Source organism: Delphinapterus leucas, chromosome 8 (assembly GCF_059928025.1).
Source record: "Delphinapterus leucas isolate spDelLeu-1000000601 "Yukka" chromosome 8, BTC_Dleu_Yukka2, whole genome shotgun sequence".
NCBI classification, from domain to species: Eukaryota; Metazoa; Chordata; class Mammalia; order Artiodactyla; family Monodontidae; genus Delphinapterus; species Delphinapterus leucas.
The window spans coordinates 23,902,577-23,916,669 of record NC_143136.1 but is presented as its reverse complement, the minus strand read 5'-3'; the positions used below and the strand labels follow the sequence as shown (position 1 = coordinate 23,916,669).

The 14,093-nt window shown below is 35.7% G+C and overlaps 1 protein-coding gene and 1 non-coding gene across 5 annotated transcripts in view; one reads left to right on the top strand and one right to left on the bottom strand.

Annotated features, from left to right (window-relative positions):
• Positions 1 to 10,554: 10,554 nt before the first annotated feature.
• SPAG16 (sperm associated antigen 16) overlaps positions 10,555 to 14,093 on the top strand; it is a 207,950-nt gene continuing 204,411 nt past the window's right edge. Inside the window, exon 1 of one of the 4 annotated variants that reach the window (XM_089916411.1) lies at positions 10,555 to 11,019. In XM_089916411.1, coding sequence (XP_089772537.1) covers positions 10,785 to 11,019 — 235 coding nt within the window. In that variant the 5' untranslated portion in view covers positions 10,555 to 10,784. The remainder of the gene's footprint in view (positions 11,020 to 14,093) is intronic. The other 3 variants (XM_022567615.3, XM_022567608.3, XM_089916410.1) reach the window with 3 other exon arrangements.
• LOC115802173 (U6 spliceosomal RNA) lies at positions 12,454 to 12,557 on the bottom strand. The gene has a single exon (XR_004022573.1). It is a non-coding gene; the product is annotated as a U6 spliceosomal RNA (small nuclear RNA).

Sequence of the window (14,093 nt, the reverse complement as noted above, 5' to 3'; positions counted from 1 at the left end):
CTGGTCTCATCCTATAGATAACCAATGTTGTGGCCTTGCTCGGCCCTTGTGGTTCTCATTGTGATTGCAAGATGCCCTCAGCAATAATCGTCGGGAAAATTTGAAAAAGAAAAACCAAATGGGTTTATTACTTACAAGTCCTGGAAATTACATGACACACCTGGGGCCACACAGTGAAGGGGAGAGAGAGAGAAAGAAAAGAGAGAGAATCAGCCTAGGTTTCTGTTGAGAGTGGGGTTTTGAAGGCTCACTCTTTATTGATGAATTTAAGTCATAAGAGCAAGAATTTAAAGCGCTGGAAGAGAAAAATTAGTGGCCCAAGTGGTCAGTTTTTGAAACCAACCAAGATCTCTAAAACAAAGGAGCCTGGGCAGGGAGGGGGATGGTGAAGCCTGGTTCTTTATCTAGTCATGTGATGGGCAATGTATTTATTCAAGATAGCCATCTTTGAAGTGGGGGCCTCTTTGAAATGGATGCCTGGGAAATCAAAGCTTAAGTCAGGCACTTGCACTAAAATAAGAGACAACCCAACTGTCAGAGCTTCCACTACAGACTTGTGCAAAAGCCTGAAATGGCTTTTGTGGGGTTGAATTTGCCCTCTTGTTCGCTTCCTTTTTGCCAAGAGAAGAACATATTTGTGGAAACTCTTGTCAAGGAGGATGAAAGACACCTGGAAAAATGCCTGGATTTAACCAAACTTTGGGATCAAGCCTAACTGAACCCTGTCTAGATCAGCTGAACCTCAACTGACTCACAAATGCATAGGCAAGAAAGAACGTCTGATTGTGTGTCTGCTCCTGTGTTTTGGAGTGGTTTGTAAGGCCACAGTTTTGTGGCAATGGCTGACTGATAAATTGTTCAAGATGTTCCGGTTGCCTAGTAAGAGTTTGGGCTTCATTTTGCTAATGAGACTAAGCGATTAGGTTATTTTCCTGAGGTCAGACCAAACCTCCCACAGTAATCTGAGGTTACCTATGTAAACATTACTTTCGTTTGAGCCAGGAAATTTTAAGTCAGACTCCAAACCAATAAACATCTTTGCTGTTTGCTTCAAGAGATTCTTGCAAAGCAATTTTTCTGGGCAAACAAGTCACTCATCTGGGCAAATAACTATCTCCTCGTCACAACATCAGTTTGCTCAGCTGAATAAACAACTCACCTATTAGGACAATATGGTTACATACCATCATGTATTATATGATACACTTTTTCTTTTAAATTTTGGATTTGTTTCTTCTTGTTAATCTTTGTTATATTCTTAACTGAAGCTGTATTTCCCTTCTGCCCCCTTTTTGTTTTGGTAACATTTTCCAATTTTATGCTATTATATGTTGCTATAAAAGCCATTCTTTCTTGAGTAACTTTTCAAATTGGAATCAACTATTAGATTGTCAACTTTCAGAAGAAGGAACTGTCTGCTATTCACTAAAAATTTTTTTTTTTATTGAGGTATAGTTGATTTACAATGTTGTGTTAGTTTCAGGTGTACAGCACAGTGATTCAGATATATACATATATATATATATATGTGTGTGTGTATATATATATATATATATATATATGTATATATATTCTTTTTCAGTTTCTTCTCCCTTACAGGTTATTACAAAATATTAAGTATAGTTCTCTGTGTGAAGTAGGTCCTTGTTGGTTATCTATTTTACATATAGTTGTGTGTATTGTTAGTCTCAAACTCCTAATTTATCCCTCGACCCACCCACCCTTTCCCCTTTGGTAACAATGTTTGTTTTCTATGTCTGTGGGGCTATTCATTTTTAAATTCCTACTCCCCTCTTATCACTGATGCCTTGTTCTGAGCACTGTACATAGAAGAAATCAATACATATGTATTGTGTTGAGTACATTCTTGTATTACATCCTTGACTCAACTTCTTTCTTCTAAAGACCAAAAAAGTCACATATAGAGTTTCAGATAGCCTGTAATTTAAATATGAGAAAGGCAAAGAAAGGAGGAAGGGATGAACAGAAGGCAAAAGGAGTCTGTAGAAATAGAAGGTCTTATGTAATAATTAAACCTGAATCAATTGGGATTTTAACTTATTAAATTTTTTATTTGAATGTACCATGTTTCTTTATTATTTACTTGGTGTTTTATAGTGCAAAATATCAAGAGGAAGCAATCAATACAGACATATTGATCAAAAGTGAGTTAGAACAAAAAAACTAAATAGAATTTTTACCCGAAAATAGTTTTTAGAGGACACTGATTAAATTCAATAACTATTAAATAAGTCAAATGAAATGAAATCATAAAAAATGCTTCACAGGACAAAATGAAATGATCTAAATCAAGGAACTCATCATAACTGGGAGTTGCTATATATAAAATATTTTCCCAAGTGAAAATATTTAATCTCTGTAAAAGGTACAGATTAAATGATTTGTCATACTTTTATGCATGTTTGAAATATTTAGATATAAAAACATAAAATCTTATTGAAAGACATAAAACAAAATTGAACAAATGGAAAGGACTACTAGGTCCTTAGGAAGATGTTATTATTAGGAAGTCAATTCTCCTAAATATATATATTTAATGCATATTTAATTAAATATATATATTTAATCTAATTAGAATCCCAATGTGGTTTTTTAGGGGGAGGAGCATGTATAAAACAATATTAATATTTATTGGCCCAAAAGATCTAAGAATAAAAGAGAAACCTGAAAAGGGACTTGACATTCCAGATATCAGAACAGCAAAATGGAAAAACGACTAAACACAAATAAATACAATATTGGTAAAGAAACAAACAAGTTAGAGGAATAGAATAAATATTTCACAAATAAATCTCAGCAAAAATGAGAATTTAATGTATAAAATTATGTATTCAAATGGAAAGAAAAAAATTTTTTCTGGTATTTTTTGTTCTGGTATTACTGGCTATCCACCTGGAAGAAATAAAATTGGAATCTATTTATCTACTACACAAAAATAAACTCCAAATGAATTAAAGACTTAAAAATGAAAATAAAGAAGTAAAAACTTGAGAGTTTTAAGACTTTAAGAGAGTGTTTACCACACCTAAATTCTGGCAAAATATTCTTAATCAAAACTGTAAACCCAGAAGACAAAAAATATAGCCATAACTGACTATAAGAAAATCGAAAGTTTTTTCATTTTAAAATATATTATAAATGATGCCAATAACAAGATGATAAATGTGGACAAATATTTGTAACAAAATTGATAGGCTAAGACCTAATGTCAATCAATTACAAGCAGCTCTCACAATTTGACAAAAAACATAGAAAAGAGGTGAAGGGTAAAAGACACTTTACAATATTGCAAATTGAAATGGCAACAGACATGAAAGAGACACTACAGTTCACTAGTTGTCAGGGAGTGAAAATTAATGTAATATTGAGATGTCATTTTACCCCCAGCAGAGTTAAAAATTAAAGGAAATCTATACATGTACGTACTGCAGATGTAAAAGTGAGGCTTTAAAATGTTGGGCAAAAATAATCTGGCAACAGCTACTGAAATTAAAAATAAATATACCTTTGAGGCAGATCTTCTACCATTCTACAGAATCTATACCACAGAAATCAAAGCAATATTACTTAAGGTTACATGTACATGGATTTTATTTATTATTGCTCATGGTTGCATTTTATGGTGGAAAGTTAAATAAATAAATAGTATTATAATAAATACATAGTATTATATGTACATTAAGGAATAGTGTACAGTCACTAAAAAAGTGAACTTTATTTATACAAATAATCTAGCCTCTCTCCCTCTGGAGAGCAAGCAGTTACCTGGTGTTCAAGTTGTGGTTTGTAATCAAGTTGTGGGCTTCTTGACCTACTTAGTTACATGTATAACTAGAGAAACTCCTCAGTATCAGGAGACGGCAATAAACCTTGTAATCTGGCACACTAAGCAAGGATATTAAGTGATGCTTAGAGGCCATGGTGGGCTATAAATGAGAAAATATAGAAAGACATCATATTTTTAACATGGTTAATCTTGATGGGAGTGAGCAGATATGGTGGAAGGGTGAGGGGATGGGGAAGGATGATGCAAACAAAAAAGAAATGAAAAAGGCTGCATTTAATATACACATAATCACATATATGTGTATATGTGTACGTGTAAATGCATTTATTTATGATTATATATTTAATTAAAAGCATAAGTTACAAATAGTTTTTTAAGAGGTTATACACCCTAAAATCTGGCCATTTTCCTCTCTTATTTAAATCCTTTAGTGGCCTCCTATTAATTTTAGGATGATATCCAAATATATTGATATGGGCTATAGTCACATATATAATTCCTGCCACACTCTGCATCCTCATGTTTAGTTACATCCATTGATCTCCGTAAGACATTTCACATATCACAACTGTGCCAAGAATCATGAAGGAAGAAAAGTCACATGGTTCATTCATTGATTTGCTAACCTTTAGTCATATTATAGTTGATTTAGAAAGGTGACCTTGAGAAGCTATGTCTTCCCTTCTTACAATTTTGCAGTTTCTTTAATGTTACAAAGAATGGTACAAAATGAGCTCTGCTGAATATGCAAATAATTCTAACACTTCTGTTTATTAAAACTGACCAATCACCACAACCAAAGCATTAGCTTTTTAAAATTTAGTGAGGTTTTTTTTTTGTTGTTAGTTTGAAGAAATACACCCATGAATAGCAACAATAAGAAAACAAGTTGGGAAATTTTGCCAGAAGAAAGAAATTTAGAATTCTCTCTGAACCTTTGTGTTGCATTTAATCTTAAAAAACATTTACAAACACAGACTAATTGTGAAAACTTTAAATGTTAAATTATTTTATGTGTGTAGGAGGCGCTTCCATGTAATACTCAATGGTGAATTGACTGAAGGAATACCGGAAGTAGAAAATGAGAGGAAGAACATTTCCTTGCATGCATATGTTATATTCCTGAGCTTTCCACTCTAGTCAGATTTGGTAAGAACAAACAGAAGACGATTGTTCTCTTTCCCAGTTTGGGTGAAGTGTCAAGGCTTGAAATAAAAGCAGAAAATGCCCTGAAGTCTGCTTAAACAAATTATCATGTAGCTATAGAGAGAAGTACTATATAGCCACTAAAAAGAATGTGCCATTTCTCTATCTACTGACGTGGGTCAATGTCTGAAATATACTGTTAAGGAAATGTATCATTTTTTATTATTGTGGTATGATTGACATATAACATTATATTAGTTTCAGGTGTACAGTGTAATGATTCAATATTTATTTATACCATGAAATAATCACCATGATAAGTCTAGTTACCATCAGACTCCATACAAAATTACAAGGTTTTTTTCCTTCTGATGAGAGCTTTTTAAGATTTACTCTCTTGGCAACTTTCAAACATGCACTACAGTACTATAGAATCTAGTCACCATGCTCTACATTACTTTCTCATGACTTATTTATTTTATAACTGAAAGTTTGTACGTCTTGACTTCTTTCATCCATTTCACCCACCCTCCAAACCCTCTCCCCCATGGCAACCACTGTTGTTTTCTCTGTATCATGAGTTTTGCTTTGTTTTGTTTGTTTTTGTGATACTCTCCAAGTGAGACTTCCTCTTCTACCTACCCCTTCTTCAACTTCTACCTCCAACCCCTCACCACTCTCCATGCAATTCCTCTCTCCTTCCAACCACTGCCATTTTTCTTCCCTCACCACTTCTTTTTATCTTTCTTTTCTCAGTCTGTAGATGAGGAAGTGCTTGACAAGTGGACAAGATAGAGGAGAGTGCCTTCTAAAATAGGCCATTCGGTTCTTTTCCTATGTGTGAAAGCAAACTGTATTTCTTCCCCCTGTGTGGGAAAAAGAAAAGTTCTTTCAGGTCTAAATGCATAAAGGTATGTCATATCAGACAGTTTTGGAAAAACACCCTTGGCAGTAAAATATACCTTCAAATGTATTTTTTAAAAAAAGATTCTCTATAGAGTCAATATATCAGCTAGGCCTTGTTGAATTGCAAGTGACAGAAAGCCCAACAGAAACTTGCTAAAGGAAAAAAAATTATGGTTCCAAATAAGAGAAGGGTCAAGGGATGAGTTTTGTTTAAGGCAACACTAGAATCAAGATTCAAGTAATCTTCTAAAAATAAACTTTTTAAGAATAGTTTTAGGTTTACCAAGGAGTTGCAAAGGTCGTATAGAAAGTCCTCATATAGCCACATCCAGTTTCCCTTATTATCAATATCTTACATTAATATGGCACATTTTTATCACATTATTGAAGCAATATTGATACATTATTATTAAAGTCCAAACTTTATTCAGATGTTCTTAGTTTTTACCTAATGTCCATATGTTGTTCTAGGATCCCACATTACATTTAATCATCGGCCTCCTTAGGAGCTTCTTGGCTCACACTTTCTCTGTTTTTCATGATGCTGACTGTTTTGAGTGATGCCAGTAAGGTATTTTGTAGACTGTTCCTCAGTTGAGATTTATTTCACGTTTTTCTCATGACTAGTCTGGGTTTATGGGTTTCTGAGGTAGTGTTTGTCAGGTTGCTCCACTGTAAATTAATTTTTTCCCCCACTTTCCATATTCTACTCTTTAGAAGAAAGTCATCGTCATGTGCAGTGCACCCTTAAGGAGTGGTGAGTTATGCTCCATTCCTTGAATGTGGTGTATCTACATCCATTATTTGGAATTCTTCTTCACAGGAGATGTGTCCATTCTCTTCTATTTATTTATGAAATCATTTCTTTATATCAGTATGAAATTATAGATGTTTATTTTATACTTTGGGTTATTTTCCAATACTACTTTATTAATTTTGTTGCTCAAATTGTTCTAGCTTTGTACATTTTGGGGAGCTCTTTCACTTAGCTACTGTGTCCTTTTGCTATACCTCGTTTTCGTGGGATTTTTAGTTGGGGGGCACTTTTTTACTTTCTGGCACTGTAAGATGTTCCAGTCTTGTACATTCCCAGACCAGCCCTATATCCAGCCTTTTCTCCATTGGCTCTTCTTTTTATTGGAAAATGGTATAATAAACCAAGATCTGGGTGGTAGGTCTGGTCATTGCTTATGGGGGTGTTTTTGCTTCTAGACCCTATCAGCTGACAGAGCAAGAAAATATATACATATATACTAGAGGTTCAAGTGACTTTATCTGGACTCAGGTTTTCTGTTTCTTTCACCTCGGTCCTCCATTTTTACTCAAGTCTTAGATAGAAATTTTCTTCATGTTTGCAAAGTGACTAGCAACTCTAGAACTTAAATCCCAAGGGATGAAATTAATCCTTTTGCCAGAATCTCCAATTTCCCACCATGCCTCATTGGCTCTTCTTAGGTCACATGCCAACTTGGCAGCTGATCACTGTAGCCAAGAGAAATGAAATCTTATTATGCTAAGCTTGGGTCATGTGCTCATCACTAAAGTCAGAGGATTGATCCTATTTGAACTACATGGGCTAAGAAAACAAGAGATATGAATTTGTGAACAGTTGTTAGTGAAAAAAAGGGAAAATATAGCTGTATGGCTGACCACGGTCAATTACCACTACTTCTATGAATTCTGAAATTCTAAAACTGGCTACCACTTATTGTGAGCTTTTGAAAGAAAATAAGATAGTTACTTTCATAAAAAGATGCATCAGTATATGGCTTGGGCTCTATTGGTAGCAAATGAACACTCAACTTCTGAAAATTGAATAGTAATTTACTATAACTTTACATATGAATATTTTCTCCTTTGAAACTATAAATGTGAAGAGTAAATCCATTGTCAGATTCTTTTCTGGTTTTGCTTTTAAAAATAATTTCACTTTTACAACAATGGAGCATTTAGTCTGGGAGGAAATAAAAACTGTTGACTTTTGTGGTTGTTGCTTCATTTTGACTGTCTCCATTGGTTTTCTTTATTTACCTCTTTCAGGAGCATATTCAAAGGGAAACTAGATGGCTTGCTGTTCATTTATCAAAATGTTAAGGCAATTTTCTTTTTTTTTTACACTTAAAATATTGTAAGATATTTTTAAAAGTAAGGACTATAGAATGGAAGGACTATAGGATAGCATTATAACTGAAACCACTACTGTGATCTGAAGTTTTTGCTTTTTCTTAGTAAGGTTTTCACACTTCTTTTAAATAAAACCAGCAATTAATGGAACAAGAATTCCAATGTAAAAGGATTATTTTCAAATTCATCCATTGCAAAGACATACTGGTTTTAAGATATTAGCAATCACTACAGGAGGTTGCATCCCAATTTTTATCTGAAGGAAATTATTGGTTCTGTTTGTATTTGTTAAGATTACTTTTGCTTTTATTTAATTGCTTTTAAAAAATATTACTCATCCATTGTAGAAATCTAAAGGTTTACAAAGTAAGATATTAAAGACACTACTAATTTGAATTTTTAAATGCACTGCTGCTCTGGTCCTGTGAAACGTGTTTAAATTGTAGGGAAGCCAAAAACATCTTGGGTGACATCTAAATTTGAACGTCATGAAATGGATGTAATCAAATTGATAGTTCTGAGTTAAAACTTTGGTTATTTGTAACACTTAGAAAATGAGACTTCCAGAATTAAAAAAACATTTTTTTGAGGAGTGGAGTAATGATACCTCTTTAAGTTATGACTTTTTTTTTTTTAGCTCTTCTGACAAGAATCTTTTCCACTTCTTCTCTGCCTTAAATGGTGGATACTAGTCATAATTTATTTGTTTTCTTATGACTCTTAATATCTCCGTTTTTGAATTCTGGACATTTCTAAAAATATTTAAGTTTTGTCTTAAAAAATTTTCTATATATTTAAGTTCCTTATAAATATAATATCCAAGTTGAGACTGGCGTATTCTCTCAATAATTTAAGTAAATTTTACTGACATTTATTGAAAATATTTAATATACTGGACATTTTTTGGGGGGCGGGGCAACTTTATTTGCATTTAATAGTGATTTTTAAGCCCTATATCCAATGAAACCATTTTAAAAAGCTCTATGAGGAATGGAAATTTAGATGTCTATTACACTTTAAAGAAAAAAGCTCAAATTTCTGAATGAGCAAGATTCACTTTTGTAGGTAGAGGCTTTGCTTCTTCATGATCTTCAGTGCTTCTTACATATTTTATTTCATTTAATCTATATTTTAGTAAGGTGGATATTAAAGTCTCTGTTTTAGAGAAGAGGAAACTAAGGCTCTCAGAGCTTAAGTTACCTAAGGTCATACAGAAGTGCCAGGATTCAAACCTATCTGTAGAACATGACATACTACCTCTAAAAATTAAGAGAAGAGCTGTTATAACAGACAAAAAAATCAAAGTATACGTTAATTGTTCAGAGACACCCTCCTCTATGGTTCTCTCACGTTTCTACATTTCTTGCTGAGTGTGCAAGGCCCTGACACTCCTCACCCAGGTCATATCTCAGGCTTGTGCTTACAGGAAACAACCTTGAGGGATGAGGAAATTCCTCCCTTTGGAAGGAAGATCAGGCTTTTGAGAAAAGCAGTGGATACCCCAATTTCAGAGTTCCCTGAATTTTCAGCCCCTTATAATTCTTCCTTGCATCTTAAAGAGCACTCGGGATATGTTTGATATGAGAAGTCAATGACAAGGAGTAAGTTATTAAAAGAATAAATACTACTAGGGATGAATTCTCTAACTATTACATCTAATTGTGATGTTTGAGTACGCTAAAAGAAAAATCCCAAAACAAAACCAAACAATTAAGTACAAATAACAGCTATTTCTTAGTGTCTACCATGTGGCTGGTGAGTTCTCAACTCTTTATGTTGTTTTACCTCTTGCAACAATACTTTGAGGTAGGTAATAATATCCCCATTTTAAAAATGAGGAAACTGGGGCCTTAAGTGGAGGCATTACATTAAGTGGTTTGCCCAAGGTTTCATAGCTAGTAATGGTGGAGCCAGGCTCTGAATGCAGCCTCTCTGGTTCCAGCATTGAAGCTCTTAATCACCTCATTAGAAGTTGCCACTATGTTTCTTTTGGAAATAAATGGGAATTTTTATAATGAGGTGCTGTTTGGCATCCAATATTCATTAGAATGTAGGATGAAAAAGAATCCGTAAATAAAAGGGCCCTGTAGATGGTTCTGATACATACACAATATAAACCCGAGGAAGATTCTGTCATAGCAAAAGGACTGCACATGACTGGGCAAATATCATTTATTATACATTATGTTAGGACAATTCGTACCTCAAAATTCTTATGGAAATGGCTTTACTTTGGTAAGAATCAACGTTACAACTACAATTCCAAGTCCCAGAGTATAAAACCAAAGAGAAAACAGACGTCCAGATAAATATTTTGAATGAGTATGAGAATGGAATTGGCTAGGGTGACCATCCTAGTTCTTTATTGGTAGTTCCCCTGGGCCAATCTCTCAGTTATGATTTCTAGGACTTTTTTTTTCTACAGGTACTGAGTATCTTCCTCTTTTCCATTAGTTTTCCCTGGGGACAACTAGGACTCTATACACATACCTAAAAATCTGGGGACTGATGATTGGCATGTAAGAACCAACAGAAAGACAATTTAGAGAAGAAAACAAAGTGAAAAACAAATGCTAGGGTCAAAACTGAAGAAAACCAAGCCATCTCAGTAAGAAAAGGTGTGCAAACCAAGCCCATTGCTTCATTTTATCTCGTCCAGTTCAGGAACTGCATCCCGAGGGCTCAGGGTAACTAGGCAACGAGGTTGCCCCAGTAACGTAGGAAGCGAGGAGGACTTCCCCATTTAGGGCTCGGGGCAGCCCTTCCGGGCCCGGAGCCCGCGCGGTGGGAGGGGTGAAGGATGCCAGGCTCTCGCGAGAGCTGCGTGTGTGTTCGTACTGAAGCGTCTTCGCGGTTGCCCTTAGGGACGCGGTGCGGTAGCCAGGGGCAGGCTCACGGAGCGCTTCAGATGGCTTCTCAGAAAGGGATGCCCTCCTCGGCCCTGCGGGTTCTGGAAGAAGCGTTGGGCATGGGCTCGACGGCTGCCGGGGACACCGCGGAAGCGGTGGCCGCCGAGGGCGCCTACTACCTGGAGCGTATCCTTCCCAAGTAGGCGCGGCACCCAGACGCTGGCCGCGGTAACGGGTGTTGGGGGCGAGGGCGGGGGCTTCCCGCTCTGGGTGCCCTGTGAAGCTTGCGGTCACCCAGCCGGTAGAGATGCCCATTGGACCTCTAGGTGGTTTCAACGCCACCGCGACCCCCTGATACCTACCCACTGTAATTTTTCGCCTTGTAGTAGTTGTAGGCTGATGTGTTCCTGTTGGAAAAAGTTAGTAGTCACCGCTCAGTAAACTTTGCAATTTTATTTTAAAGTAGCACAACAAATTAATCCAACCCTCCTTTACCTCAGGGGTTTTCTTAAGCCCGCAAACCTTCGGAATGCCGTGAAAATAAATCCGTAGGGTAACATCAGGAGGTTAAGGAAAAGACCGCTACCTCTAGGCTTTAAGGAGAGGAAGGAGGAAGCTCAGAATATCCAGCTGGATCCTGTAGATGGTCCAGTTGTCTAATGCTTAAGTGATTTGTTTTGGTAGCATCTACTTACTGGGTAGTTTCAATCTGGGCTACTTAATGATAAAAATAGCACCACCCCGCCCCCCCTCCGCCTTTAGCAACTAAATGGTAACCTCGTGACCTGACGAGGCTCAGAGATGTTAGGAAGAAACATCAGACAGTGATGAGCGATTATCATTGGAAATACCCAGAAAAATTGAATAGCCATATGTGGATAATTAGGTTCACTATTTCTTGTGTAAAGCTTTTGAGCTCCCCTTCTCTAAATTAATGGTACTGAGGAGAGGGGGAGGGTTCCTGAGAAAAAGATAACTACTCCATTCTTCAGGCAGATAGGAGAGAGATGGGTAATCTGTTTTATTCTTAAAGGTATCAAGGAAACTGCAAAATCTACCTTATTTTTTTGTCCAAATATAATCCCCCCGGATTTAATTCAAGATTCCAGAGATCCAGCAATGATTCATTTTATAGGCTTTTAAACTGATTAACCTGTCCTGACTCAGGCCCAGTATACATCCCTGCTACAGGGAGCTTTGAAGAACTTGGTTGAAAAGCTCAAAGAAAATATATAGTATTTCATTCAGTGCAAACATGATTTTTACAGGAATATGTTCGAATAGTTTGAAATAAATTTGAATGAAATATGTGGGTGCTCTAGTGTCTTAAGTGAGGTTTTATACTCTGTTTTCCTAGCTCTTAACAAGCTGTCTTTTCCAGTAATCTTCCTTTTTAAATTCAAAAACAATTCAATGACTCTTTCAGCGCTAATCTACATCAAAGTATAAAGTTATCCAATGCCCATACTAGTGATAACCAGGCATCTTATATCTGTCAGCATTAAAATGATTTCTATCACAATAGTTTATATCACTGCTTTTAATTTTTTTTTAACATCTTTATTGGGGTATAATTGCTTTACAACGGTGAGTTAATTTCTGCTCTATAACAAAGTGAATAAAAATATGGAATGCTTCACGAATTTGCGTGTCATCCTTGTGCAGGGGCCATGCTAATCTCTGTATCGTTCCAATTTTAGTTTATGTGCTGCCGAAGCGAGCACACTGCTTTTAATTTTTAAACTTGTATAGGGCGAGATGCAAACTTAGACGACATAGTTCTTATCTTACTTAGCTATCTCCAGAACTTTAAGAAATCTAATCATGGAATGTATGAATCCTCTAGTGAACTCTTTTTTAGAAAGATATTTGCAGCTTTGTAAAATATAAGGCTAGATTTTAACTATGTGATCTGTAAACGGGCAAGTAGGTATCTCTAGTAATTGTAAAGAAGATTGGTCATCTTTCGTTAATGAATGCTCTATTAAAAATCAATACAACTTGAGAGAGGTTTTCGCTCATAGTAGTGATCAGGGGTTGCCTTTTAATGTGTGGCTACAGACAGAGTGCCTATTCTAGCTGAGAGATGCAGGCTGGAATGAATTGTATTAAGAAAGCTAATGCTTAATTGATTTTTTTGCTACTTGTCTAAAGAAAGACCTTATTCAAGGAAGAGTAATGAAATGCATGGACTCCAGGGAAGTAGAGCCCCCAAAGTAATATTGTTTTTGTTACCTACCTCTCTTTGTGCTGATTCTCTGATCCCCTAACTGGCTTTTGATTATTATTTTAACTTTCTAGACATTTTAACGCTAAGAATTTGAGAATTTGCTGACCCCTGAAAAGGCCTCCTTTGGCCCCAACAGCAGTCTGTGAGGGTTGACTGAGTTTAAGCCTGTCCTTTGAGGCTAACCAACTCTGGATGCAGTCCCAAAGTCAACTGTTTCAAAAATGCAAATTAAGGATTCCAGACCCTGAAATATGGTGATCACACTAAACCAATACCCCATCTAAGATGCATACTTTTCTTCTTAAGTAATATCCTTAGCCAGTATCTCACTGCAGTGGTAATGTTTACTGATAACTTTGTTTAATTAAAACAGAACTTTTGTTATTTTTAAAAGTTATTTTGTTATTTACTGCTTTTAACACTTAGTTATTTTTCCTCTAAGATGTTACCTCTCTGGAATATTTATAGTATTAAGTAAGAAAATATTAGTAAAATCCTTAATAATCATTATGTTCTCAAGTAGTGTATTTCATATTATCATTGGAAAACTGGATTTGCTCATGGGTGCTTAATTGCATCCTACATATATTCAAATAAAAAGGATAGACAGTTTGAATGTAGAGTGTAGAGGCATGTTACTAAACCTGGAGTGCTGAATTCTACATGCACAGAAGTCATAGATTATTTGGAGAGAAAAATATTATATTTTGTTCTGTGTCTTCTAGACTAGGCAGATGTTACTGTGTATATGAATCCAAGATATGGATCTTGAAATGAAGATTCTAATTCAGTAAGTGCGGGTTTCAGGGGTTGAGATCCTGCATCATTAACAGGCTTCCAGGTGCTGCTGGTGTGGCTGATCTAAGGACTATAATTGGAGTAGCAAGGCTGTAGACAAATATCTTAACCTCTAGCCTTTATGTTTTCAGATAGAGGTATAATATATAGACCCCATATCTTTGGGTCTCCTGGTTTAGAAGTTGGAAAAACTTACACCGCCATCCCCTATGAGAACCTTATACGTTGAACG